The 23,502-nt window shown below is 31.3% G+C and overlaps 1 protein-coding gene across 3 annotated transcripts in view; it reads left to right on the top strand.

Moving 5' to 3' along the window:
* LOC145260389 (uncharacterized) overlaps window positions 1-23,502 on the top strand; it is a 649,016-nt gene that overhangs the window by 589,913 nt on the left and 35,601 nt on the right. For 2 of the 3 annotated variants that reach the window (XM_080118344.1, XM_080118355.1), the window contains exon 28: window positions 13,929-15,167. The exons of the other annotated variant lie outside the window; for it this stretch is intronic. In XM_080118344.1, the coding sequence (XP_079974470.1) occupies window positions 13,929-14,504 (576 nt within the window). In that variant the 3' untranslated portion in view covers window positions 14,505-15,167. Of the gene's footprint in view, window positions 1-13,928; window positions 15,168-23,502 lie in introns of those variants that run through there. 3 annotated transcript variants of the gene reach the window in all.

Genomic DNA, 23,502 nt, shown 5'->3' with positions numbered 1-23,502 from the left:
CAAAGAATAATATCGTGAATGGAACTAGTGAAATGAAGTGAAGATCCCACTTTCGGCAGGTGTTTCTTGACACAGCAGCGGGAATCTGGTCGTCATCTTGTAACTGCTAGAATAAAATGGAGTAAAAAGATTAACAAAGTAATCATGGAGTGCTTCTTCATAAAGGTATGTTTGGAGAATGGAGAGAACGAGGAACATTTGAATCAACAGAACAGCTCATGTGTTATCAGGCAAAAGCAATACGAAAGAATGGATGGTTATCAGAGCTAATGATGTCGAAAATGATGAGGAAGAAAAAGAGGAAGTGAGAATGATTGTTGAAAGACTGAAAGAGATTCTGATATAAAAAAAATAGGGAACTGATGAAGCCATGTTTAAATTCTGAAAGTTAGATAAACAAAGCATTACAGAAAAAAATGATTTCATCGTAACAGGACGTGTTTTGTTTTCAGAAAAAAATCGGATTTAAAAGAGGCGAGCGTCGAAAAAAGTGGAAACAAAGACACGAAAAGAATAAAATTAAGACAAGCAGCAAACTTGATTGAAAAAGGTTTGATAGGAAATTTTGGTGTGAAGGAGACAAAATAGGCCAAACAACTAATTAAAAAGTATACAGAGTGAAACGATAAAATTATCGCCCTAGAAAAGACGACATGATTTCATTTCCGTTTTATGAAAAACGTTTGTTTTTATTGTTTTGTTTTATTTTTTTTGGGGGGGGTAGAGATCATTTACTAGTTGGCAAGTTGTGTACAAATCTCAAGAGCGAGAGAAACTTTCTATCATGTATGAAAGTGACACAATGTTCAACGAGCGCGATCAACTCATGCTCTCTGCCATCCAAGGACCGTTGTCAGCACCCTTAAGATGCAAATCCGGACGGTTCAACGCTTGAGGGCACAGCTTAAAAAACTTTCCGGCCACGGTTATGGTCTTTGGTGTGGTTTCAAGTGAGGGCCACATCATGCTACCTCACATCTTCGAAGTCGTTTGAACAATGTGGTGATTCCCTGGTGCAATCAGCTGGCCGCGGGCAAACCCTGGTTGTGGCAGCAGAACTCAGCGCTGGTCCACAAGTCCAAAGAGATCCAGGCTTGGTTTCAGAAGGAGTGCTACAACTTTTTACCTTTTTCTCCGACCTGAACTCGCTGGGCTACTTTGTTTGGTCATATGTTGAAAACATCATCAACACCCACACCATTAAAGCCATCCTGATCGCCGCCATTCGCTGAGTATTCGCCGAGTCGTTGGCGCTTGTGGAAAAGCCATGCTCCCAGTTCCGGACCCGTATCGAGTTGGCAATTTGAATTTAAAGCGGCTAACATTGAATATATGTCAGCTCTACTACATAATCAAGTTACTTGAATTAATTTTTTTCATAAAAGTTTTAAAATAAAGCTGTAGTCTTGTTTTCTTTAGGGCGACAAATTTATCGTTCCACCCTATAGGCTAATGCTACATTCAAGTGATTTACGTGATTTTCTGATTAGATATGCACGTCGAGGTAACACAAGTGCTACGAGTTTGTTAGAAGACATTTCATTAAACTACGTGCTGAACAGACACAGGGATGTAACATTGATGAGAGAGGAGTTTAAATTTGACAGGTAGTGGGAGACTTAATAGATTTGAGACTATTTTTAGCCTTATCTAAGAAGTTGGGGCTTAGTTGATAGTAGATGAGATGACTCTTTTGCACCTTGTATAAGAGGGAGGGATTAATTGTGAATGCTCTAGTCCAGGTGTGGTAGTAGACGAATGGTGGTTTTGTAGTAATACAGAATAGTAGCAGGTGTGAGCAATTTTTAGCACGGTAGAGAAAGTTTGCATATTGCAGCAGCCTTGGCAATGTCTTCAATTTATTTGTTCTTATTTATGTTGTCTGTGAATCTTAAGCCGAGGAGCTTGAACTTTACATTTATTGGGCGATTATAATGGTAATATGCACACATTCCAATAGAAGGAAAATAACTGTGATATTAGCTTTCTTCCTTGCGGATAAGAAGTCAGAAATTGCTAACCGGCTAAAATCCATTGCACGACTGTCCATAGAGTTGAAATAAGGCTGAGGAACCATGACTCAAAGATAGATTTTGTCCAGGGAGACATCATTTTCTAACAAAATTTTATTTTGTTCTTGATTCTTATTCACTTGAGTGTATTTCGATTTTTTCCATGACAAGTCAGCCATTTTAATGAAATACTCTACAAGGCGCAATTAATAAAGCACTTAGTAAGTTCAGTTGTAAATTATTTTCTTCTAGACATTTTGTGCTATTTTTGTGTAATATTTTAGCAATATTAAATGAACTCTCACGCAACACCTAATAGGTTAGCTATTAATTAATAATAAATATTTAATAAAATATAATGTTTAATAAAAGTTTCGTTTTCGTGAACAACCAAAAAACAATGCACCATGCAAGTAAAAATGAATAACGAGTGTTGCATTATACAAAGATAATTTATCGTTCGACGGCTGTGACAAGTACCAAATCATGTAATCCTATATTATAGGACAGAAGCTACGCCATTCAATAAAATACGCTCAGATATAAAATCGCATAATTGCATATGTGATTATGAAACGCGATATTTATTTTAAGATTGTGAGGTTTTGTGACCAATCCGAGTGTCTGCCGTTTTGTCTGATATTTTAACGACATTAATCTCCATATCAAATAACTGGTCGTCGGAATTATAGTTAAACGAACATAAATATTTTATACCTTGATGGTGAAGGATTGTTCAACTTGCTTTCTCGAGGGCGAGGGTTAAAGTTATCGTACTTGAGTTACTGTCTTTAGGTTTTGGTTTCGATCTCAGCTCAAGTATTTTTTTTTTACTAACTGTTTAGAAAAAAACATAATTCTCACACGCACATGTCTCAGTTTCTGTATGAATTAAAATATAATATTTATGTTATTTTATGACCGGGCAACGCCGGGAGGCCTGCTAGTTTTATATAATTCTGATTATTCAACTAATCAATTAAAGACCTACTCACATGAGATAAGATTTTATCAACGGTTATTAATAATATTTGACAAATGATGATTATACTGCAGAATGGCATTTTTGTTGGGTTGTTTTGTTCTATGTATCAGCAAATTTGCAGTTAATACTAATTTTATTGATTTTTAGAGAACATTTTGTATGTTTCAAGTTCTAGAAGATACAAATATGGTAACATTTTTCTCCTAGGTGTAAGAAAGCCTTCTACTCCAATAGTTTCTTCCCCAGAACTGCTAGAATTTGGAACTCGTTTCCGGGATTCTGCTTTCCCAACTGTACTGACATGCAGAAATTTAAGTGTAATGTGAACAGACATCTTGCTACTCATCTCTCTTCATAATACCCCTGTAACTTATGTCCCCGGTAGTAGCCCCTTACTTCAAAGTGGCACTGTGCCTTGTTTGGGGTGAAAATTTGAATTTTAAAAAATATTCGATGTTGTTTATTATTTGTATATATTATGTATCATTATGTTTGCATCGAATTGAAATACACAGCAAACGTCATGCTGCAAAATATACACGTAATAAATAACATTGAATACGAGGAAACCATCCCCGAAGATGAATAATACACTTGAAGAAGACCGTTGAGCACATGGTCTGAAACGTAATCTTGGAATAAATAGCAACGTTATGAACCAGAGTCCGAATAAAAATTTAATTCAAATAATTATATAACATACTCCCTATACGTACTCGGTGTTGCCTGGGATTAAAATAAAGAAAAATGACTTACTTATGTACGAAGAAATTGAAATTAACTTTGTATTGAGATTATGAGATTAGTGAAATTGCAATCTTTTAAAAGATTCAAGAAATATAAATCATTATCATTGCACATGATACATTCCCTTTGATTTTTTCGGCAAATAAAGAAAAATACCTTCCCTCTATCAGTTTCCCAACCGGAATTAGATTTTTCAGTCAAACACTAAAGCGAAATAATATTTATTTTTGCTAATAGCATAGTTGAAGAAATAGACTAAAAAATAGGCTAGTCCGAATCAAGTATCAGACGGACTTCAATTTCAACTAAGCGATGTTTCATTTAAACATGATTCACTCTTTTTATTTTCAGTCAATTTTTTATAATATCTAAATTTCGAGTTTTATTACAATCCACAGAAATTCTAATCAACAGATGTACGAAAAAATTGTCAAGAAAAATAAATATATAACAAAAAAAATTATCAAAGGCAGGATGAGTTACTTTTCTACCTAACTAGATAAGTTTTCTGTATATTTATTTAAGGTAAAATGTTTATTCGATCCGAAACACGGGTAATATTGAGCGCTACTGAAGAACAAGGAAAAACCGCCGGTAATTACTTCAACATAAAAAATCAAACCATACGGTGATAAAAAGTGACGTGAGATTTATTGGTGGGTTTCTATCTTGTTTTATTTGTTATTTTGAAGTGATTATTGAAACTTTAAAGATGTAATGTATGTTTTATAACGAAAGTTAAGAAATATATTTAAAACCGCAATCCTTTAGGTCAATTTTTAAATCTCCATTCCTAAACCAACGCCATCTTAAATTTAAGCAGAGTAAATAAAATACGAGTATCTGACTCTATATATACGTCCCCATAAAATCAAACAAGTTTTAACGAGATTAAAACAAGAGTGCGCAATACCGAATTAGGGCAAGATATACTTTTTATTTGTTTTACATAAGCATTAATATGTCGCTACACATTCATGAGCATGTTTCGGACAGCCAGTTACAAGTTATTATAGACCTCGTCAGGCGATATTGCTTATACAAAAGCTTAGTCCGTACGTTCTGAAGAGGTCTCTAGTTACTTGTAACTGACTGACCAAAACATGGCCATATATATATATATATATATATATATATATATATATATATATATATATATATATATATATATATATATATATATATAAGCAGGCCGTCTGATAGTTTTTCAACATTTAAAATTAGAAAAGAAAATTAATGTTAAGAATATGTTTGTTGAAAAAAAAATACTTTGCTAGTAAGTCAATTAATCTCTTATAACATTTTCTCTTACAATCGCTGTATTCTTTTGCTTTCAAAAATTTACGCTAGGGATCATCAGTTGTTTACCACGAAAAAACTGTTTTGAGGATTTAAAAGCAAAACCGTATTTTATCTCATGGTTTTCCAAAAATATTGATAAAAATCAGCTCCCTTAAAAACAATAGCAAAAATGTTTCTTATATCGGACTTAGTGTTTTGCTGAAAATTAATATTTACTAATTCGTTTATGTTATTAACATGTTCTACTTACATGTGCTGTTCGTTTTTGGCTATGAAAAACTGTTTGGTATTTACAAAACTACTGTATTTATGTAGAGATTTTGACAAATGTATTGTACTGTTTATTACCCCTTGGTTTTGTTATTTATATTTTTATATATTTATATTATTATTTCTTTCATAATATTTTTATATTTGTCATAGTTTTATTTAAATACATATATAATGCACACACACACACACACACAAAGATATATATATATATATATATATATATATATATATATATATATATAATTTTTTTAAAAAACAGTAATCTACGGACACGCGTGTTTCGGAGGCGGAGAGGTTAACTTTAATATATCGTTTAAAAAATCAACAACAAAACCACGTGTATATATATATATATATATATATATATATATATATATATATATATATATATATATATATATATATATACAGTAAGATTTTTCCACGTTTCATCCTCGTGAGAATTCGTAAGGTTAATGCATGGAATCCGATGTTGCTACGTGTTTTTATATATCCCTGTGGTATCAAACACTAGATGGCCGCCCAGCGATACCTGGTCATACAATACGCTTAAATATGATATTTTAATTCATGCAGATTACGTAGGTATTATTATAGAATCAATCCGTACTTATTATTATATATTACGAGGAATAATATCTAAGAGCACTGCCAGAGATATAAATTATCTTTCTGTGAAATATGCAAAAGATAGGCTCAGTCGTTTCGAAATCTATAAGGAAGAAGCTTACACACACACAAAGTGACTTTTATATAATAATAGAGATAGAGATTTTATAGATAAATATTCTATCTACAATTTTCATATTTAAATCAAGAAATGTACCTTGTGTTCCTGTGTGTTCACAAATTAATTTTAATCCATTTGAATATATCAATTGTTTTGTATTTTAAAACTCCTAATCAACATTAATACATATGAGATCGCTAATAAATCGCCAGCAACCATGATTAATAAAAGTTCTAGATATATTATTTTTAATTAATGATGAAATATTTATATGTAACGTAATCGTGTCAGCATTTTAGGGTGTGGATATATAGGGATTAAGATTGGAAACAAAGGTGGAGAAGAAAGAGAAGAAAAGGGGAAAGAAGCGTGGCAATTAGCAAGTTACGCTCGACGAGAGTCAAACTTTGTGAAAATTGTCGTCGTTCTAGAGAGATTTACGGCATAAGTTTGTTTAGTACCGTGTACCGAAACCAGCTGTGTCTAATGCAAACAGCAAAGTTACTCATATATTCAAGTCTGAGTAAATAAAGATAAGCCCAAATGAGTATAAGATTCAAATACAAAATTTAGAATAGTATTTTATTTGCTACTAACGGGAACACCCGGCGTTGCCCAGGATTGAATGGACATCAACGAGTGTTCCACACTTCCGATATTTTTATTGTCATCACCCATTTTTCCATCCAATGGATTATTGCTTTTTCTAGTCGGGGACTCACTGCAGTGCATCTGAAGAAAGGCAGCTTCACATACTTACCCACATTGACTTACTCCACAATAGATTGTAGTCTACATTACAATGTAGAAAACCTTTTTTGGATAAAATAAGACTGTTCCTTTTTTAATCGGATTTGTTTTTTTTTATTATTGGTTTTCGATATTTATAAATAAATATCGAATTCAAATAATCTAACTAAGAATACTACTAGACACAAAGTACATTTGCGAACCGAACTAGACACAAAGTACATTTGGGAACCGAACTCGCGCGCATACAAACACATGCATACCCATGTACAAAGGGTCATATATATATATATATATATATATATATATATATATATATATATATATGAGTGTATTCCTTTTGATATATATAAATATGTATGGATAAAAAATTAATACGAAAAATATATGCAATTATACATCTTTTCTGTATTTATTTTCTGTGTGTTGATGTGTAGGAATACAAAAAGTCTTTTGAAAAAAATAAAAAATGTTTCTTTCAAAATATATTATTTTCGACCGATCCTTCGGTCTTTTTCAGTGTGATTTTGTATTCGTACAGGCTAACACATAGGAATAAATATAGAAAAGATATAAACATCTATGTATGTTTCATATTGACTTTTTATCCATACATATTTATATACATCAAAAGGAATACACGTGGATACAATATGCCGTGTATATATGTATATATATGAATTATATATATATATATATATATATATATATATATATATATATATATGAAAATAACTCTTTTAAATAAGATAACTTATAAGCACTGCTAAACTAGCTTTTGAAACATTAATCCGGCCATTCTTAATTATACACAAAAGAAGCCCTAGATTGTCTTTCCCGCCCGCTAAAGCTAAATTTACAGTATTATCTAATTCGTTAATAAGATGCTTATTGGTATGTTTTTGTAAATAAAGTAAGAAATCATATGTTGCTATTGATTTGGCCTTCTGACAAGAATTTAAACGATGTGTGTGTATGTGTGTGTGTGAAAATGCGCATCATCTGAGAAGTAAAATTACTCGAACAGAACCGTTTACACAACCGTTTAAACACAGTATGATATAATGATACTTAACCTAGAAGTATATAATTCTTAATCTAAGTTTAATAAAATCGATTACATGAATTTATCTCTAGAAAATATCGCAGATGTCTGGAATAGAAATTTAAATTCAGGGAATCTTGCTTAATTGTTTTCGAATGACTATGGATCAAATTCAATGAACGTGTGAGACATTTTCAATTTCAACTTGAAGACTATATTTATATCATGCCTAATAAACATTTAAAATGCCCCCTAAGAAACTGATTCATTAATTCATGCCGAAATTTGTTACAATTTCACAAAAATCAGAGGTATCTCAATATTAACAAGAGAGAGAGAGAGAGAGAGAGAGAGAGAGAGAGAGAGAGAGAGAGAGAGAGAGAGAAAGAGGCAGAGTATCAATAAAACAAGAAACACATACTAATGCATAAATGCATAAAGATTTATTCGGTTTTTCAATAGGGACGATTTTTTACAAAGAGTCACTACTTATAAAGGCCCAGAGGCCACTCGAGGATGAGGGTTAAAGAGTGCACAGTGGTCAATGGGACAATATCATAGTAATCGTTGGTAGTGAAAATTTGGTAAATTGGATTACTTAAGGGGAACGGCTCATCAAGAACTTGTTTACGTTGGACTTGAAGATGACCATATTGTAGTCAGATGGAAACCAGGAATACGGAAGAGTTCCACAGGCGTGCAGTTCTAAGAAAGAAGCTTCGTTCATGGAATCTACGTTTAGATTTAGTCATTAATAAAGAGTGGGGGAAACTACTGATAGTGTTTTCAGCTAGGTGAGTATTTGTCGTGAATATTTGGAAAGGAGGGAACATAGATGGAGCTCAGACGAGCACTTGCCATGAAAATAACGACAAAGCAGACAAGCCTACAACGTCTCTTCTATGAGAAAGAGGTTGCATGGAAGAGAAAAGAGCATTCCCTCCTAGGCTACGAAGTCTATTTTGAACTCTGTTAAGGCAGAATAAGTCTTTCTAGCAGGTTCTGCCCAGATGTGGCAACAATACTCCATCCTTGGACGTACTTGGATCTTATACGGGTAGAGAATTGCATAAGCAGTCAGATATCTACTGGATCGATAGTAGGATCCAAACATTTTCCCAGCGACCTTGGAAACGGATTTGATGTACGTGCTCCATTTTAGATGAGGAGTAAAGGTCAAACCCAGAAGCTCGTAAAAACATGGAGCCTCCCCAAGACGAGATCCGTCCATTTCAATTGATGCTAGATGGGGATCAGAGCGTTGATAATGTAAAGATAGAAGCTTGGTTTTAGATGCATTAAAATTAACCAGCCACCTCATTTCCCCATTGTACTAAGTGCTAAAGATCAGAGGAGTGAGAGAATCAGAAAGAACTTGGTCGTTTATGGCCTTTGATGTGCTGCCATAGATAGTAGTGTTGTCAGCAAAAATGTCTAAAAATGATCTATGGATGTGATTTGGAAGATCATTTATGTAGATCAGGAAGACAGTTGGACCCAGGATGGACCCTTGAGGGACTCCAGCATTAATACTGTGAGCTTCTGATTTCTGCCCACAACCACTACTCTAATGAATCTATCAGATAGAAATAATTTAATAACTGAGAAGATATTTCCTGCTCTACCGTAGCTGGACATCTTGTGAAATAGACCTTTATGCCATATCCTATCAAACGTCTTAGATATATCTAGAGCAATTGCTCTAAAAAAAGGTGAGAGATTAGCTAATTCTATGAGATATAACTGTAAGAACTTCTGCTGTAGATCTAGCAGGACGGAAACCATATTGCATTTCACTAAGAAGGTTATTTTTGGTGGTTGACTACTTCTCTATTTAACACAGATTCCAGCAACTTACTCATAACGCAGGAGACTTACTGGTCTGTACTGGGAAGGAGATGAGCGATCACGTGAATTCTTAAACACAGGGCATACATATGAGAATCTCTAGGGTGTTGGGAAGCAATTCTCGTTAAGATAACGCTTAAACAGCTTTGTAAGTTTGGGAGTTAGTTCTGGTTGAAGTTTTTTTTTTTTTGCACTATAATTGGAATGTCGTCAGAGCCAGTTGCTTTACTGGAATCAAGGTTTTTGATTAGCTTGACAACATCACGCACAGATATTTGTATGTCGCATAGTGTGTTTTCTGATACAGGAGGAAATATGGGGATTGGCGGCCTTGATCGCACAGAGTAGAATTAGCTGCAAACTTTTTGGCAAAGAGTCTAGCTTTGTATGATGCTGACGAGATTACCTCAAGTCCATTGATGATAGTTGGGATAGAGCACACGCTTCTGTTCAAGATCCTGTTTGCTATTTGCCATAACTGTTGGGAACCAAGCCTCTGCTCAACCATTGCAGACTTGACGGACTGAGCATACAACTCTCTCGCGTTCTTAATTACTCTTTTACGGTGGTTGCTGGCAGTCCTGAAATCGGCTTTAGTCTCAGTACATCTGTTGCGTTGGAAGCAATGGAAAAAGTGATTTCTGTGCGCAATGCCAGCAGCACATTCCGGAATGAACCATGGCTGGCTGTTAGGTTTTTGCTGGAATTTTATCAAGGGTATTAAATGGTCTACACCTACAATTAACCATTCCGCCAGGTCTGATACTATAGACGACACATCCTTTTTAAACATGGGCCGCAGAGGCAGATCTGTTATCAATGAATGGAAGCTATCCTAGTCATCCATGGAGTATCGATATATTAATTAGTGGTGTAGGATAAATAAAACTCTTTACGCTATGGTATTTCGAAGCCTAATGCTTCTCATCAGAAGAAGAGAGAAGATGCTAGCAAACATAATAGGGAGCCGACGTTTATCGATAGCTGCATTATGAGCGAAATAATTTTGCAATGATAGCTAAAACATTGAGACTGTCCTTGGAAGGAGTGGGAGAATTCAAGCGATCTCTGTTATATAGGAGGAATATAGATTTTATTATATAATGGAGGTAGGTGTATACCACGTATATGTTTATATACTCATATATATTAATGGGTTATAACTATGGAAGGGTTTACTTGAAGTAGGGGATTTATGCTCGGTCCGTATATATTAGTTGGGGTATCGGAAATACAACTTTGTATTTAAATGAGTTAGAAATAATTGATATAATAAAAGAATAAAAATAAGAGGTTAAATTATAAAGGATAAAATATACAATTATAAGTGAATAAGATAGAGGATAAACAAATGAAGAATAAAGGGATAAAAAATCAGAGGGATATGAGATAAAAACGTATAAAATACGATAAAATTATAAAATAATAAGTATAAGTACAAAATTATTAAATGTAAAAGAATAAAAATTTAAAAAAATACAAAGTAAATATAAAAAAGTAAAAAAAAATGAAACAAAATAAAAAAATTATGGAATAAAATAAAATGAAAATACGAGAATAAAGAAAAAATTACAGCGAGAGTGGCAAAAGAGTAGATACGTTCCTATTTATTTATCTCCTCACGAGGGCAGAATTAGAAACAAGGTCGGTTTTAATGTGTGAAAAAAACAGCTCCCAAAAAGGGGCATTCTGTATATGAACACAAATAAAAGTTGTATAAGTCTAGAAGGATTTCTCCCACATTGACCGAGAACAAAAAACTGAAGTGTAATATAAGAACAGATACTACACTTTGTTCTTAGCCAAAAGAAGTATAGATATTATCCAAAGTTCTTAGGTCCTATCATTAATAATCCTTTTAAATAGAGACGAAACGTTGATAAACATAGTAATAATTTAGGTTTACTTTTTTATTTCAATTACGTTGGAATATAATTTATATATTTTATGATTATATATATATGTATATATATATATAGTAATCAAGTTATGAGTTCATCAACTCTTCGTCTTTATTGCGAGACTTCCTCTGGATGAATGAAATTCAGAAAACAAAACACCAGTACAAATATTTGAAAACATATTTTTGATGTGATGAAATGTATAACCCTGTTTCATTTCAGAAACGGAAAAATTCGTTGAAAATTTAAAAAAAAAAGGGGGGAGGGGGCATAGTGTTGTGAAAGAGTATTTTTTTAATATAACGTAATGTAGCCGTTAATATATTTAAAAAGGTATGATGCAATTCATATTCTTTTTTGAACAAATGTGTCCGTTATAATTCAAATACGATATGAATCTGAAATGAAATGCGTATATCTTTGTTATGTAATTTTTGGTTGGTTATATGTATTAATTAATATAGGAGGTGTTTTCTATGATGTGAAAGAGTTACCCTATGTCTAAAAATAAATTATATATATATATGTGTGTGTGTGTGTGTGTGTGTGTGTGTGTGTGTGTGTGTGTGTGTGTGTGTGTGTGTGTAATTTAAATGATATTCCAGAGTATTTGACACATAGGAGTGCAAAGCGTATTTACATAAAGATTTATCTTCCTTAGACTTCGGTGTAACAGTCTAAAACATTATGTATTTCAATTGCTTATATATATATATATATATATATATATATATATATATATATATATATATATATATATATATATGTGTGTGTGTGTGTGTGTGTGTGTTTATATATAATGTATTTTTAATATTTTATTGATATTATTACCTTCTTATTTACTAATAACTTTTTATTTTTATTTGTTTATTTAAAAATATATAAAAAATTTAAAATATTATAAACATATACATGAGATTACACACACATATATTATTATTATTATTATTATTTTTTTTATTATTATTATCATTATTATTGTTAATTTAAACAAATTTACATGGTCGCGACAGTTGGCATGTTAATGTTTCGGACAAATGGTCGGTTAAAACCAGAGGTCCTCGTCAGGCGACTTGATAATTCGTTTCTTTCTACAAAAGAAACCAGTCCTCAAAACCTTTCTTCTGTGGAAATCAACCATTTATTAAGTCGTCTGGTGAGGACTTCTGGTTTTAACCGACCATTTGGAAGAAACATTAGCATGTCAAGTGTCGTGCCAAGTCAATTTTTTTATATTAATAACTATATATCTGGCTCTTCTTTTAGTGAGCACTTTAAATAACCTCGTTAAATTCATTAGTTATTACCCTTGAATACCTTTAACCTGGTCTATATATATATATATATATATATATATATATATATATATATATATATATATATATATATATATATATATATAAAGATTTTTATGGGAACATATTTTCATTGCCATTATTATTATTAATTGTTCAGGGTTTTTTTAGTTTAACCATATATAATTAAAGAAGAAAAACTTGTTAACGAAAAGAAACCAAAATGCACTTCTGAAATATATTTTTTCTTTTCTTCTATTTTATTCTCCTTAGCTCTAATTCAATGTTTAAAAAAACATAAATTTGACAAAATAAAGATAAATAAGAGCACGCTCGAAAATTCACTTAAAAATTCTCGAGGCGGTATCTATTAATTTCCGCCAACCGTTTCTGTGTAAGCAGAAAGAACACACTCATAATTTGGAACTGAGTGTTCGATGAAGTTTTTTCCTTTTGTGCTTTTCCCATTATAAGTTTTCCTGCCCTCGCAAGTAATTTATATTTTGACCACGTTTTTAAACGATGCCCCCCCCCCAGCGTTGCCGACGTTTATTTTGAAAAGTGTCGGCCGAAAGACGTCATGATAGAGATTTTTTTCTATCCCATCCCTGATTTACTCCCTTTTGTCTAATTTATGTTTTTTTTTAAATATTGAATTAGAACTAAGGAGAAAAAAATAGAAGAAAAGAAAAAGATATATTTTAGAAGTGTATTTTGTTCTCTTTTCATTGTCAAATTTGACTTCTTTGATAATATATGGTTAAACTCAAAGAACCTTCAACAATTGATAATAATGGCATATATATATATATATATATATATATATATATATATATATATATATATATATATATATATATATATATATAAATATTCGTACGACAAATGTATGCATGTGAGTGGATTAAAAAAGATCGAGTTAGTGGAATTGTATTTTGTCACTTTAACTGTCTTTTAAGAGAATTTGGTTTCCAGTGTCTTTGGGTTCGTGTGTCATTGTTTGCCACTATTTTTTTTGTTTTGTTTTGTTTTTTCAACAGGGCAGTACGAACACGACTGATTTGTCTAACTTTGAGCGCAAGAGAGCAACACTGAGCGAGAAACACCCGAGTCTTCTGAATAAATCGACCCACAACGGTGAACTCAACCGGGATGCTGGGGTGCCGGCCATTGCGAAGGGTCAAAAATTACTCACCAACCATCACGAACCGGATACGTCGAATGACGTCACTTACTTTACCGATAAGGATGGCGAAAAACAGAGTTGCCTACCGAAAAAGACGAGTCGAAAATCGATAGACGAAAATAGTTCGTCAGGAGCAAAAGAGGATCAAAACAATCACACGTTGAAATTCCGTTTCAAATCGGAAGACAACCGTCTCGACGTTGAAAACGACGCGGCGAATAAGGAAGAAGACGTCTACGATGATATCCTCTCAGCTCCAGATTCACAAACCAGCGAGCCTGTTTCGAAAGAGACGGCCAATTCCATACATTCTGATTTATCGATCGGGTGCGACACTGATAGAACCCAAATGACCGACCTTTGCGTCGATGGGATCGAGAATGAGGATGGCAAACAAATAATAAACACGGTAGAAAAGACAAAAGCTTGAAGTACAAAACAAACCAAAAAACTTTGCCTCCTTCATTGAAGAGCTCCTCGATGTCGTGTTTCTAGTGACTTTCAACTTCCACTGTTATCCATTCTGCTTGTAAATACGTCATTGTTCAATAGAAATTCAGTCTGTGTTTTTATTTTTGTTTTATTGTTTTCTGCGTTTAATTTGTCATTCCGTTCATTTAGTAATACGCGAAGAATTCCATAAATAAAATTAGAAAAATCTTTATCAAAGGTTGGTCTTTAGTTGGTGTCAAGTTGGAAGTTCTTTGTAAACGATTTCAAAAGTCTTGATATAAACAATAAATAAAGGGAAATTTGTTTAAACAAATAAAACAGGATATATTTTGAGGATTTCTTATGTGAAGTGGGGAAAAAACAGAATGTATTATTCTATCACATTTGGGCATCCATAGTTTTAAAATGTTTTAATAAGTACCCACAAAATGTGCATTAGACAAAAGTGATCCCTGCATAAATGATAATTTCAGTTTTCAAATATTTATCCAAATCGGAATTATGTGAGCTAACTGTACATCAAATCTCTGCAAAAAGAAACACGACTTTAAAAAAAATAAAAAAATTAACTGTAAAAATAAGATAAAACAACATATATATATATATATATATATATATATATATATATATATACACACACACACAATCGTAATGAACATTTATATGTATACAAAAATAAAAAATGTATTATATTAAAATGCACCTTATGATAATATGCACAATGAAAGAAAGTCAACTATATATGTAAATTTAACTTTAGTATAATATATATATGTATATATATATATTTATATATATATATATATATATCAATGTTATGGGGATATTCTGTATACCAAAGACGGTCTTAATAACTACAGCTTCTAATATTTTATATGATGTTTAGACGGTGCTGTACAGAAAACAGTTCGCCGTAAGATTTGGCACATGACTGCTTCCTAGACCAATGGCTCTGACAGAAAGGAACATTAATTGAAGAACTGGTTCTGTGTTAAAGCTTACAGTGGTTAGTCGTTTTCTGTACAGCGCAGTCTAAATATTACCTAAAAATATCAGAGAGTGGTATATATAGCAAATAGAATATATATATATATATATATATATATATATATATATATATATATATATATATATATATTTCTATAACCGAGAAATATGAACAAGAAAAAAATATGTGATAAAGTATTTTCCAAAACTTTTCAAACTTAAAGTAATTCTTCCCGGAAAACGGCTGGTGTTATCACTAACAGCCTCGTATAACATCCATGTTTTTTTTTCTCAAATATTTTTCTATGAAATCCATTTCAAATTATCTTAAGGATTTACTTGTTAAAAGTAATATTTTTTATTTAATTGAACTATATCAACGTAATTCCAATGTTGATATTTTGATTTGATTTATTTTAAAATGTTTAAGCACTTTATTAAAAGAAATACCATGCAATTAAACGTCAACTGAAGAGTGACCCTTAACAATTAATGACAAAATCGAAGAGCTTGAGTATTTGATAATTTTCTGTTGATAATTCTGTTGTTTATTTCAATTTTACAATGCGTTAAGGTTGTAAGGCTCTTAATAGTTTCATTGCTTCATTTCTTAAAAAAAAAGGCACCAATATTTCATTTTGATCCAAACTAACCCAAATAAAATCTCATCACCAAAGTTGAGGTAATTTATTTCATTCACGCGTCCATTTTGTTGTCTCTCCAATTATTAGTTTTATTATTTTCAATTATATGTAATTTCAAGATGAACGCAGTAAAACTAAGACATTTAACGTATAGACGCGTATATACATCGATCTAATCTTTGATCTAATATCTTGGCATGCAATCTCTCGCATCTTAAAACTTGTTGACTTGATATCATTGCATGACAGTATCTTCATCATCCGTCCTGAAGTTTCAACATCAACTTTGCCACAACGTAAGACATGAATGTGCATGTTTTAATGTTTTAAAAAATCTATTCAATATTCTATTTAAGTATTTGTTGCAGTGAACTATCAATGGAATAGTTTTAAAACATATTTTGTTTCTGAATTTTTGAGAAGAGAACTGATAATTTGTATAATTCTGACTACTGTTCTCGTCTTGGGGGTTATTTTCACAATTTTTCGGCCGATATAACCTCCGACCTGCTTTAAGTGTACTTTGTCATGCTCGGGAATCTTTCTATCGAACACGTGAAACTTTCCGTCGAACTCGGGAATCTGTACGGAATTTTTATCAGAACCCGTCATTTAATCCACGAGAGTAGCGTGATCTTGTTCTGTCCGCCATGACCGGGTAGAAGTTTTAAGTAATGCGCAATTGTATTTTTAGTATACCATCCATTTATTTTTATCCCCTAATTACCATTCATTTATTTTTATTATCCTCTAATTACCATTTATTTATTTATTATCCCCTAATTATCATTTATTTATTTTTATTATCCCCTAATTACCTTATATTTATTTATTTATTATCCCCTAATTACCATTCATTTATTTTTATTATCCCCTAATTACCATTTATTTATTTTTATTATCCCCTAATTACCATTTATTTATTTTTATTATCCCCTAATTACCATTTATTTATTTATTATCCCCTTATTATCATTTATTTATTTTTATTATCCCCTAATTATCATTCATTAATTTATTATCCCGTGCTTGAATTTATGTTTTGAAACATGACGTAAATCATACAACTATGACGTCACGCCAAAGCTATAATTATTTACTGATGATAATGTTTTAAGCTGTATTTTGTGAGAAATAGATCAGTTGGAAGAACCTCAAATTGCATATTTCCAGGTTACGGTTTCGATTTCGAGTCATTGCACTGCTTATTTTCTGGTAATTAATGCAATATTATCCATTTCTAAATGGAGTTAAGATCTCTGATCTTTCGAAATAAGACAAATTCTTATGTACTTATTGCGTTTAAAAAATTGTGACAAAACCTTTGATTTATATAAGACTCGATGAAATATATTGTACCTATTTGCTTGCCTCACTATGACGTCAGAGTATTGTATAAGATCTGTGTTTAGCAAGAGGAAATCCAGCTACCCCCCAAAAAAGAGCACTCTGGATTAGAAGAAAAATATAAATTTTTTCAGTCTAAACGGATTCTCACTCACTAATCGGAAATAGAAAAGTTTAATTAAAGTATTAGAACATATATAAAATTGTGTTCTTAGTTTACGTAATTTGAATAATTCAATTTGTAATATTTTTTCTTTGTTTAGAGTTTGGAACTCTTGTTCGTGTGAGTTGTGGTTATAGTGTTATACATTTTGAAGAAGGGATGAGTGTTGCACCTAAGTCGTGGCAAACGCTGTTTATCTAAAGACATGCGCTATATGAAATTGTGTGGATTTTGTCCTTTTCTGATATGAGCCTTTTTGTATTTTGTACCAAGACATTAAAAGAATCTGACACATTTTGCAATCACAAACGTGCGACTAACAACTACACAGAATAAACCAGTTTATAAACGTTTGTTTTAACGAAGTATGGGGTGCATAGCTATGAATACGAATAAGGTGATAAACAAAGAACAAAAGGGAAAAATGAACACAAATGATTCTGTTGGTTCGACATTATGTTTCAGTATGAAATTTTGCCGAGAAATTGTATTTATTATGCAGAGAAAACCGTCGACAAAGTTTCATAACTGCAACGAAATATGTAATCAAGCAAATACATGATTCTATATACGCTTGTTCTGTTTAGTTTGTTATTAATTCTTGTTTGCACATGAATTCGTTTATTTTTGCTATATATATTATTATATAAATATTTACATATATCTTATTTCGTTGAATTGTTTTCTAAGAACTCGACTTATACGGTAAGTTCATGAAAAACGGGTTTTATTAACTATTTTTCTTGCTTTTGTATCAAGTGTTGTCTTCTGTAATCACCTTTTATTGCTTTATAGAAAACATCCAAGAATCTGACTATATACTTATGAAGACGTTGACAAAATTGTATGGCGGTTGAACAATTATTAGATGACTGTTTTTATTAATTTTTATTTTGTTTGTGAATCTCTCACTTAGCTTTTCAGATGTGTATTTATATATTTATACACAAAATATCCATTTTTAATAAAATATGGATGAAGTTTTTCTAAAATCGGAATTTTTCGAGGTTTATGTTCGACATCTTTAAAACGCTGTTTGCTCAGCAAATAAGGTTATAAACATAAAATAAAGTTTTAAACATAAAATAAGGTTTTAAACATAAAATAAGGTTTTAAACAAAAAATAAGGTTTTAAACATAAAGTAACGTTTTAAACAAAAAATAAGGTTTTAAACATAAAATAAAGTTTTAAACATAAAATAAGGTTTTAAACAAAAAATAAGGTTTTAAACAAAAAATAAGGTTTTAAACATAAAATAAGGTTTTAAACAAAAGATAAAGTTTTAAACATAAAATAAGGTTTTAAACAAAAAATAAGGTTTTAAACATAAAATAAGTTTTAAACAAAAAATAAGGTTTTAAACAAAAAATAAGGTTTTAAACATAAAATAAGTTTTTAAACATAAAATAAGGTTTTAAACAAAAGATAAGGTTTTAAATATAAATTAAGGTTTTAAACATAAAATAAGGTTTTAAACATGAAATAAAGTTTTAAACATAAAATAAGGTTTTAAACATAAAATAAGGTTTTAAACATAAAGTAAGGTTTAAAACATAAAGTAAAGTTTTAAACATAAAATAAGGTTTTAAACATAAAATAAGGTTTTAAACATAAAATAAGGTTTTAAACATAAAAGAAGGTTTTAAACATAAAATAAAGTTTTTAACATAAAATAAGGTTTTAAACATAAAACAAGGCTTTAAACATAAAATAAAGTTTTAAACATAAAATAAGGTTTTAAACATAAAATAAAGTTTTAAACATAAAATAAGTTTTAAACATAAAATAAGGTTTTAAGCATAAAATAAGGTTTTAAACAAAAAGTAAGGTTTTAAACATAAAATAAGGTTTTAAACAAAAAGTAAGGTTTTAAGCATAAAATAAGGTTTTAAACAAAAAGTAAGGTTTTAAACATAAAGTAAGGTTTTAAACATAAAGTAAAGTTTTAAACAAAAAATAAGGTTTTAAACAAAAAATAAAGTTTTAAACAAAAAATAAGGTTTTAAACAAAAGATAAAGTTTTAAACAAAAGATAAGGTTTTAAACAAAAAATAAAGTTTTAAACAAAAAATAAGGTTTTAAACAAAAAATAAAGTTTTAAACAAAACATAAGGTTTTAAACATAAATAAAAAACATCGATCAGAACGATTATTTCCTTTTTCTCACAGAAGAAAAATTGTGAGTCTATCTTTGCTCTAGTGTTATTTTCATGGCATGACCTCGACTGAGCTTCAATTTATAGTCCCACCCTGGGAAACGTTCGCAACAAATACTTGTCTAGCTACTAAAATTATCAATAATTTCCATTACTTTTTATCAGCGCCTAAAACTAAATGAAAATTCCATGAGCAAGGTTTCTTTTCCAAAACTATCCGTCTGTGAAATAAAATACCGCAAGGCTCCTTCCTAACTGCTTCCCAACATGATAGTTTTCAAATCTAATGTAAATAAGTTCTTGTTGACCGTTCTCATAAATAATAAAACTCTAAGTTTCACCATTGCTGATCACTATCGAGTTTTTCACAGTCTACCCGACACATATTAACCTTTATTCTCCAGCGGCCATTGGGTCTTATTAGAGCTGTGACCATTCTAATAAACAAGTGAAGCATGCATGGTCCCCCGTGAGTGCACACTGAACGAGGCATAAAAAATGACTAAGTTCAGCATTTAATCCACCCCCACCCCTATTTAGCCCGAAAAGTCCCAGGGGACGTCAAATCTTCGTAAAAAAAAAATATGAACAATCGGTGCAGTTTTATACCTTAACATATTAAAATTTGAGTTCTGCACCATTACAAAAAAAGAAATGACTCATAATTTGCCTCCCCCCACCATTTAGCCCCAAAAGTCCCCAAGGCCTTAGCATATTTAAATTTGAGTTCAGCACCATGCAAAACTGCTAAATAGACATACACAGAAAATCTTGTAAAAATATGATAAAATAGTACCAAAAAATAGAGCGTTTTGTTAAGCCTAAAAGAGACCCTGGGGCACACCCAAGAGTTATCGCGAAGCAAACTTATATATAAATCAGTTAGTTACAACTTTACAGAAAGTTTTATAAAAATTCCAATCATCAATTTTTTTAAATAAGCACAAAAGTGTCACTTGTAGCCATTTTAACCCGAAACATATCCCTAGAGGGGACGACCGGAATTTTTTTAAAAAAATCCGTTCTGTTACGTTTTTACTTATATCATGTTTAATATTTGGGCAAAATATCAAAAATTTTCCAAGGCGTAGTTATTGAGAAAAGTGCGGACAGACAAAAGGACGGACGAACGAACAAGGGTGAATTAACAGGTTCACCCTCCTTTTGTCGGGGAACCAAAAACACATTCTACTTTCGTTAAGATTTATCAGTGTAAAATAAAAATGACTAAATTTAAAAAAATAAAACAGCAAATTAAAATAAATATCTACTAGAACTCTTTCATATTTATTAATAAATTAATAATCATAAAATAGAGGAACAAAGTGATAGGAGGTAATAACAGAGGTTTTTAAATTGTTAAACTTCAAAAATCTATTAAAAAATTTCTATTGATTCACTTTTTACGATATTTTCATGGTCAGTGTGAAATTTTATGCTCTTTCCAATAAACTGAATATACTATTTTAGACAAACGTTTGTTTTTAAAATTCACGCCCCCTCCCCATTTTGAAATGTCTATTAAAAAGTAAATAATTAATTTACGCACCAAAGTTTTATATATCACAAATTGAAGATAAAAGATCAATGAAATTTTCAAATTTAAAACAAAAAAGTAGTGTTTTTTAGAAATTTACATGTAAAGTCCGACGTTTAAAACCTTTTTTTTTTTAAACCACGTTGTTTTTTGTTTTTGTTTTTATGGAACCTTGGTCCTTGGTCCTTGCTCCTTTAATTGAAAAAAAAATAGGGTTTGAATTACATTTTTCGAGTAGTCATAAGCTTGGAAAGACAGGGTTCGAATTATTCAATATATTTCACGCATTCGTAAGGCTAGTTTCTGACACACCTAGAGTAGGGGTTTCTTGAAATAGTGAACAGAGGTTAAGTCAGTATATGTCATAACGAACATACAAATACGAGCAGTATCAAACAAAATTTAAATTATAACATAAAAATAAAATAAAGATAACAATAATAAGACAAAGGGGGTAATGCTAATAATAATAATAATAATAATAATAATAATAATAATAATAATAATTATAATAATAATGATAACTATATAACGGTCGAGATAAATGAATGTCGTATTGCTAGTGGGTAGTATTAATAATAGTTAATAATGATTAATTAAACTATAAAACAGTGATAATATTAAGAGTAAAGAAATATAGTGGGGAAAATATAGACAATGCATGTTTTGACAAGCTTCTGGGCTTGACCATTACTCCTGATCTTAAATAGAACATACACATAAAATCCGTTGCCAAGGCCGCTGGAAAAATGGTGGGATCCTTCTATTGATCCAGTAGATATCTCACTGCTGATGCAATTCACTATCTATATAAGAGCCAGGTACGTCCAAGGATGGAGTACTGTTGCCACATCTGGGCAGGAGCTGCTAGAAAGGACTTATCCTGCCTTGATAGAGTTCAAAATAGACTTCGTAGCCTTGTGGGGGATGTCCTTTTCTCTTCCCTGCAACCTCTTTCTCACAGAAGAGATTTTGTCTCTGCTTTATCGTTATTTTCATGGCAGGTGCTCGGCTGACCTCTATTCTATAGTCCCCCCCTCGCCAAACTTTCACAGGAAACACCCGTCTAGCAGAAAACACTATCACTAGTTTCCCTCCACTCTTTATCTGTGCCTAAACCTAAGCGTAGATTCCATGGGCAAAGCTTCCTTCTTAGAACTGCACGCCTATGGAATTGTCTTCCGTTTTTCTGCTTTCCAGCTGACTACAATATGGTTGTCTTCAAGTCTAACGTAAACAAGTTTTTGATGAGCCGTTCCATATGTTAACAAATTTACCGAATCTCCATTACTAACGGTTACGATATTGTCCAATTTCTACTGTACACTCTTTAACCTTTATCCTCGAGTGGCCTCTTGGCCTTGATAAGTGGTGATGCCTATGTAAAAAAAAATAGAGAAAGTAAAAAAGCTAAGGAAAAAAATAAACGTTAAAAATTACACAAATTTAAAAACTGAAAAATGAAAAAATGAAAATATAAAAAAAATCAGAAAAATAAAATGAAAGAATGAAAACATACAAAAATAGTAATTATCAAACAAAAGTTATGGTACTAATATGGTATTTAAGGATAAACCAAAATAAACATATATAGTGTATGAAAAAAAAACCTATAGTGAAAATAAAGATAATGCGATAAAACAGTACAGAAAATGAAGAGACTGAGCCGAGATTTTGAGTGTTTAGAACAACAGGGATAAGATCGGAGTGGGTTGTATACAAAAAAGGTGGTGAGTTGGGGAAGAAAGAAAAGAAAGATAAGGGAAATGTTAATAATTAATTGAAAAGGAAACAATGTATATGAAGAGGATAGATGAAATATAGAAAGAAAAACATTTTACGAGAAAAAAATAGGGTCGTGTACCAGAGGAATAAAACACTGTCGTGTACCATAGAAACAAAATACTGTCGTGTACCTTAGGAATAAAACACTGTCGTGTACCTTAGGAATAAAACACTGTCGTGTACCTTAGGAATAAAACACTGTCGTGCACCATAGAAACAAAATACTGTCGTGTACCTTAGGAATAAAACACTGTCGTGTACCTTAGGAATAAAACACTGTGGTGTACCTTAGGAATAAAACACTGTCGTGTACCTTAGGAATAAAACACTGTCGTGTACCATAGAAACAAAATAC

This window comes from Euprymna scolopes, chromosome 3, assembly GCF_053919585.1.
Source record: "Euprymna scolopes isolate OS-2025 chromosome 3, ASM5391958v1, whole genome shotgun sequence".
In the NCBI taxonomy this organism is placed as follows: domain Eukaryota; kingdom Metazoa; phylum Mollusca; class Cephalopoda; order Sepiida; family Sepiolidae; genus Euprymna; species Euprymna scolopes.
This window is presented reverse-complemented; position numbering and strand designations above follow the sequence as displayed.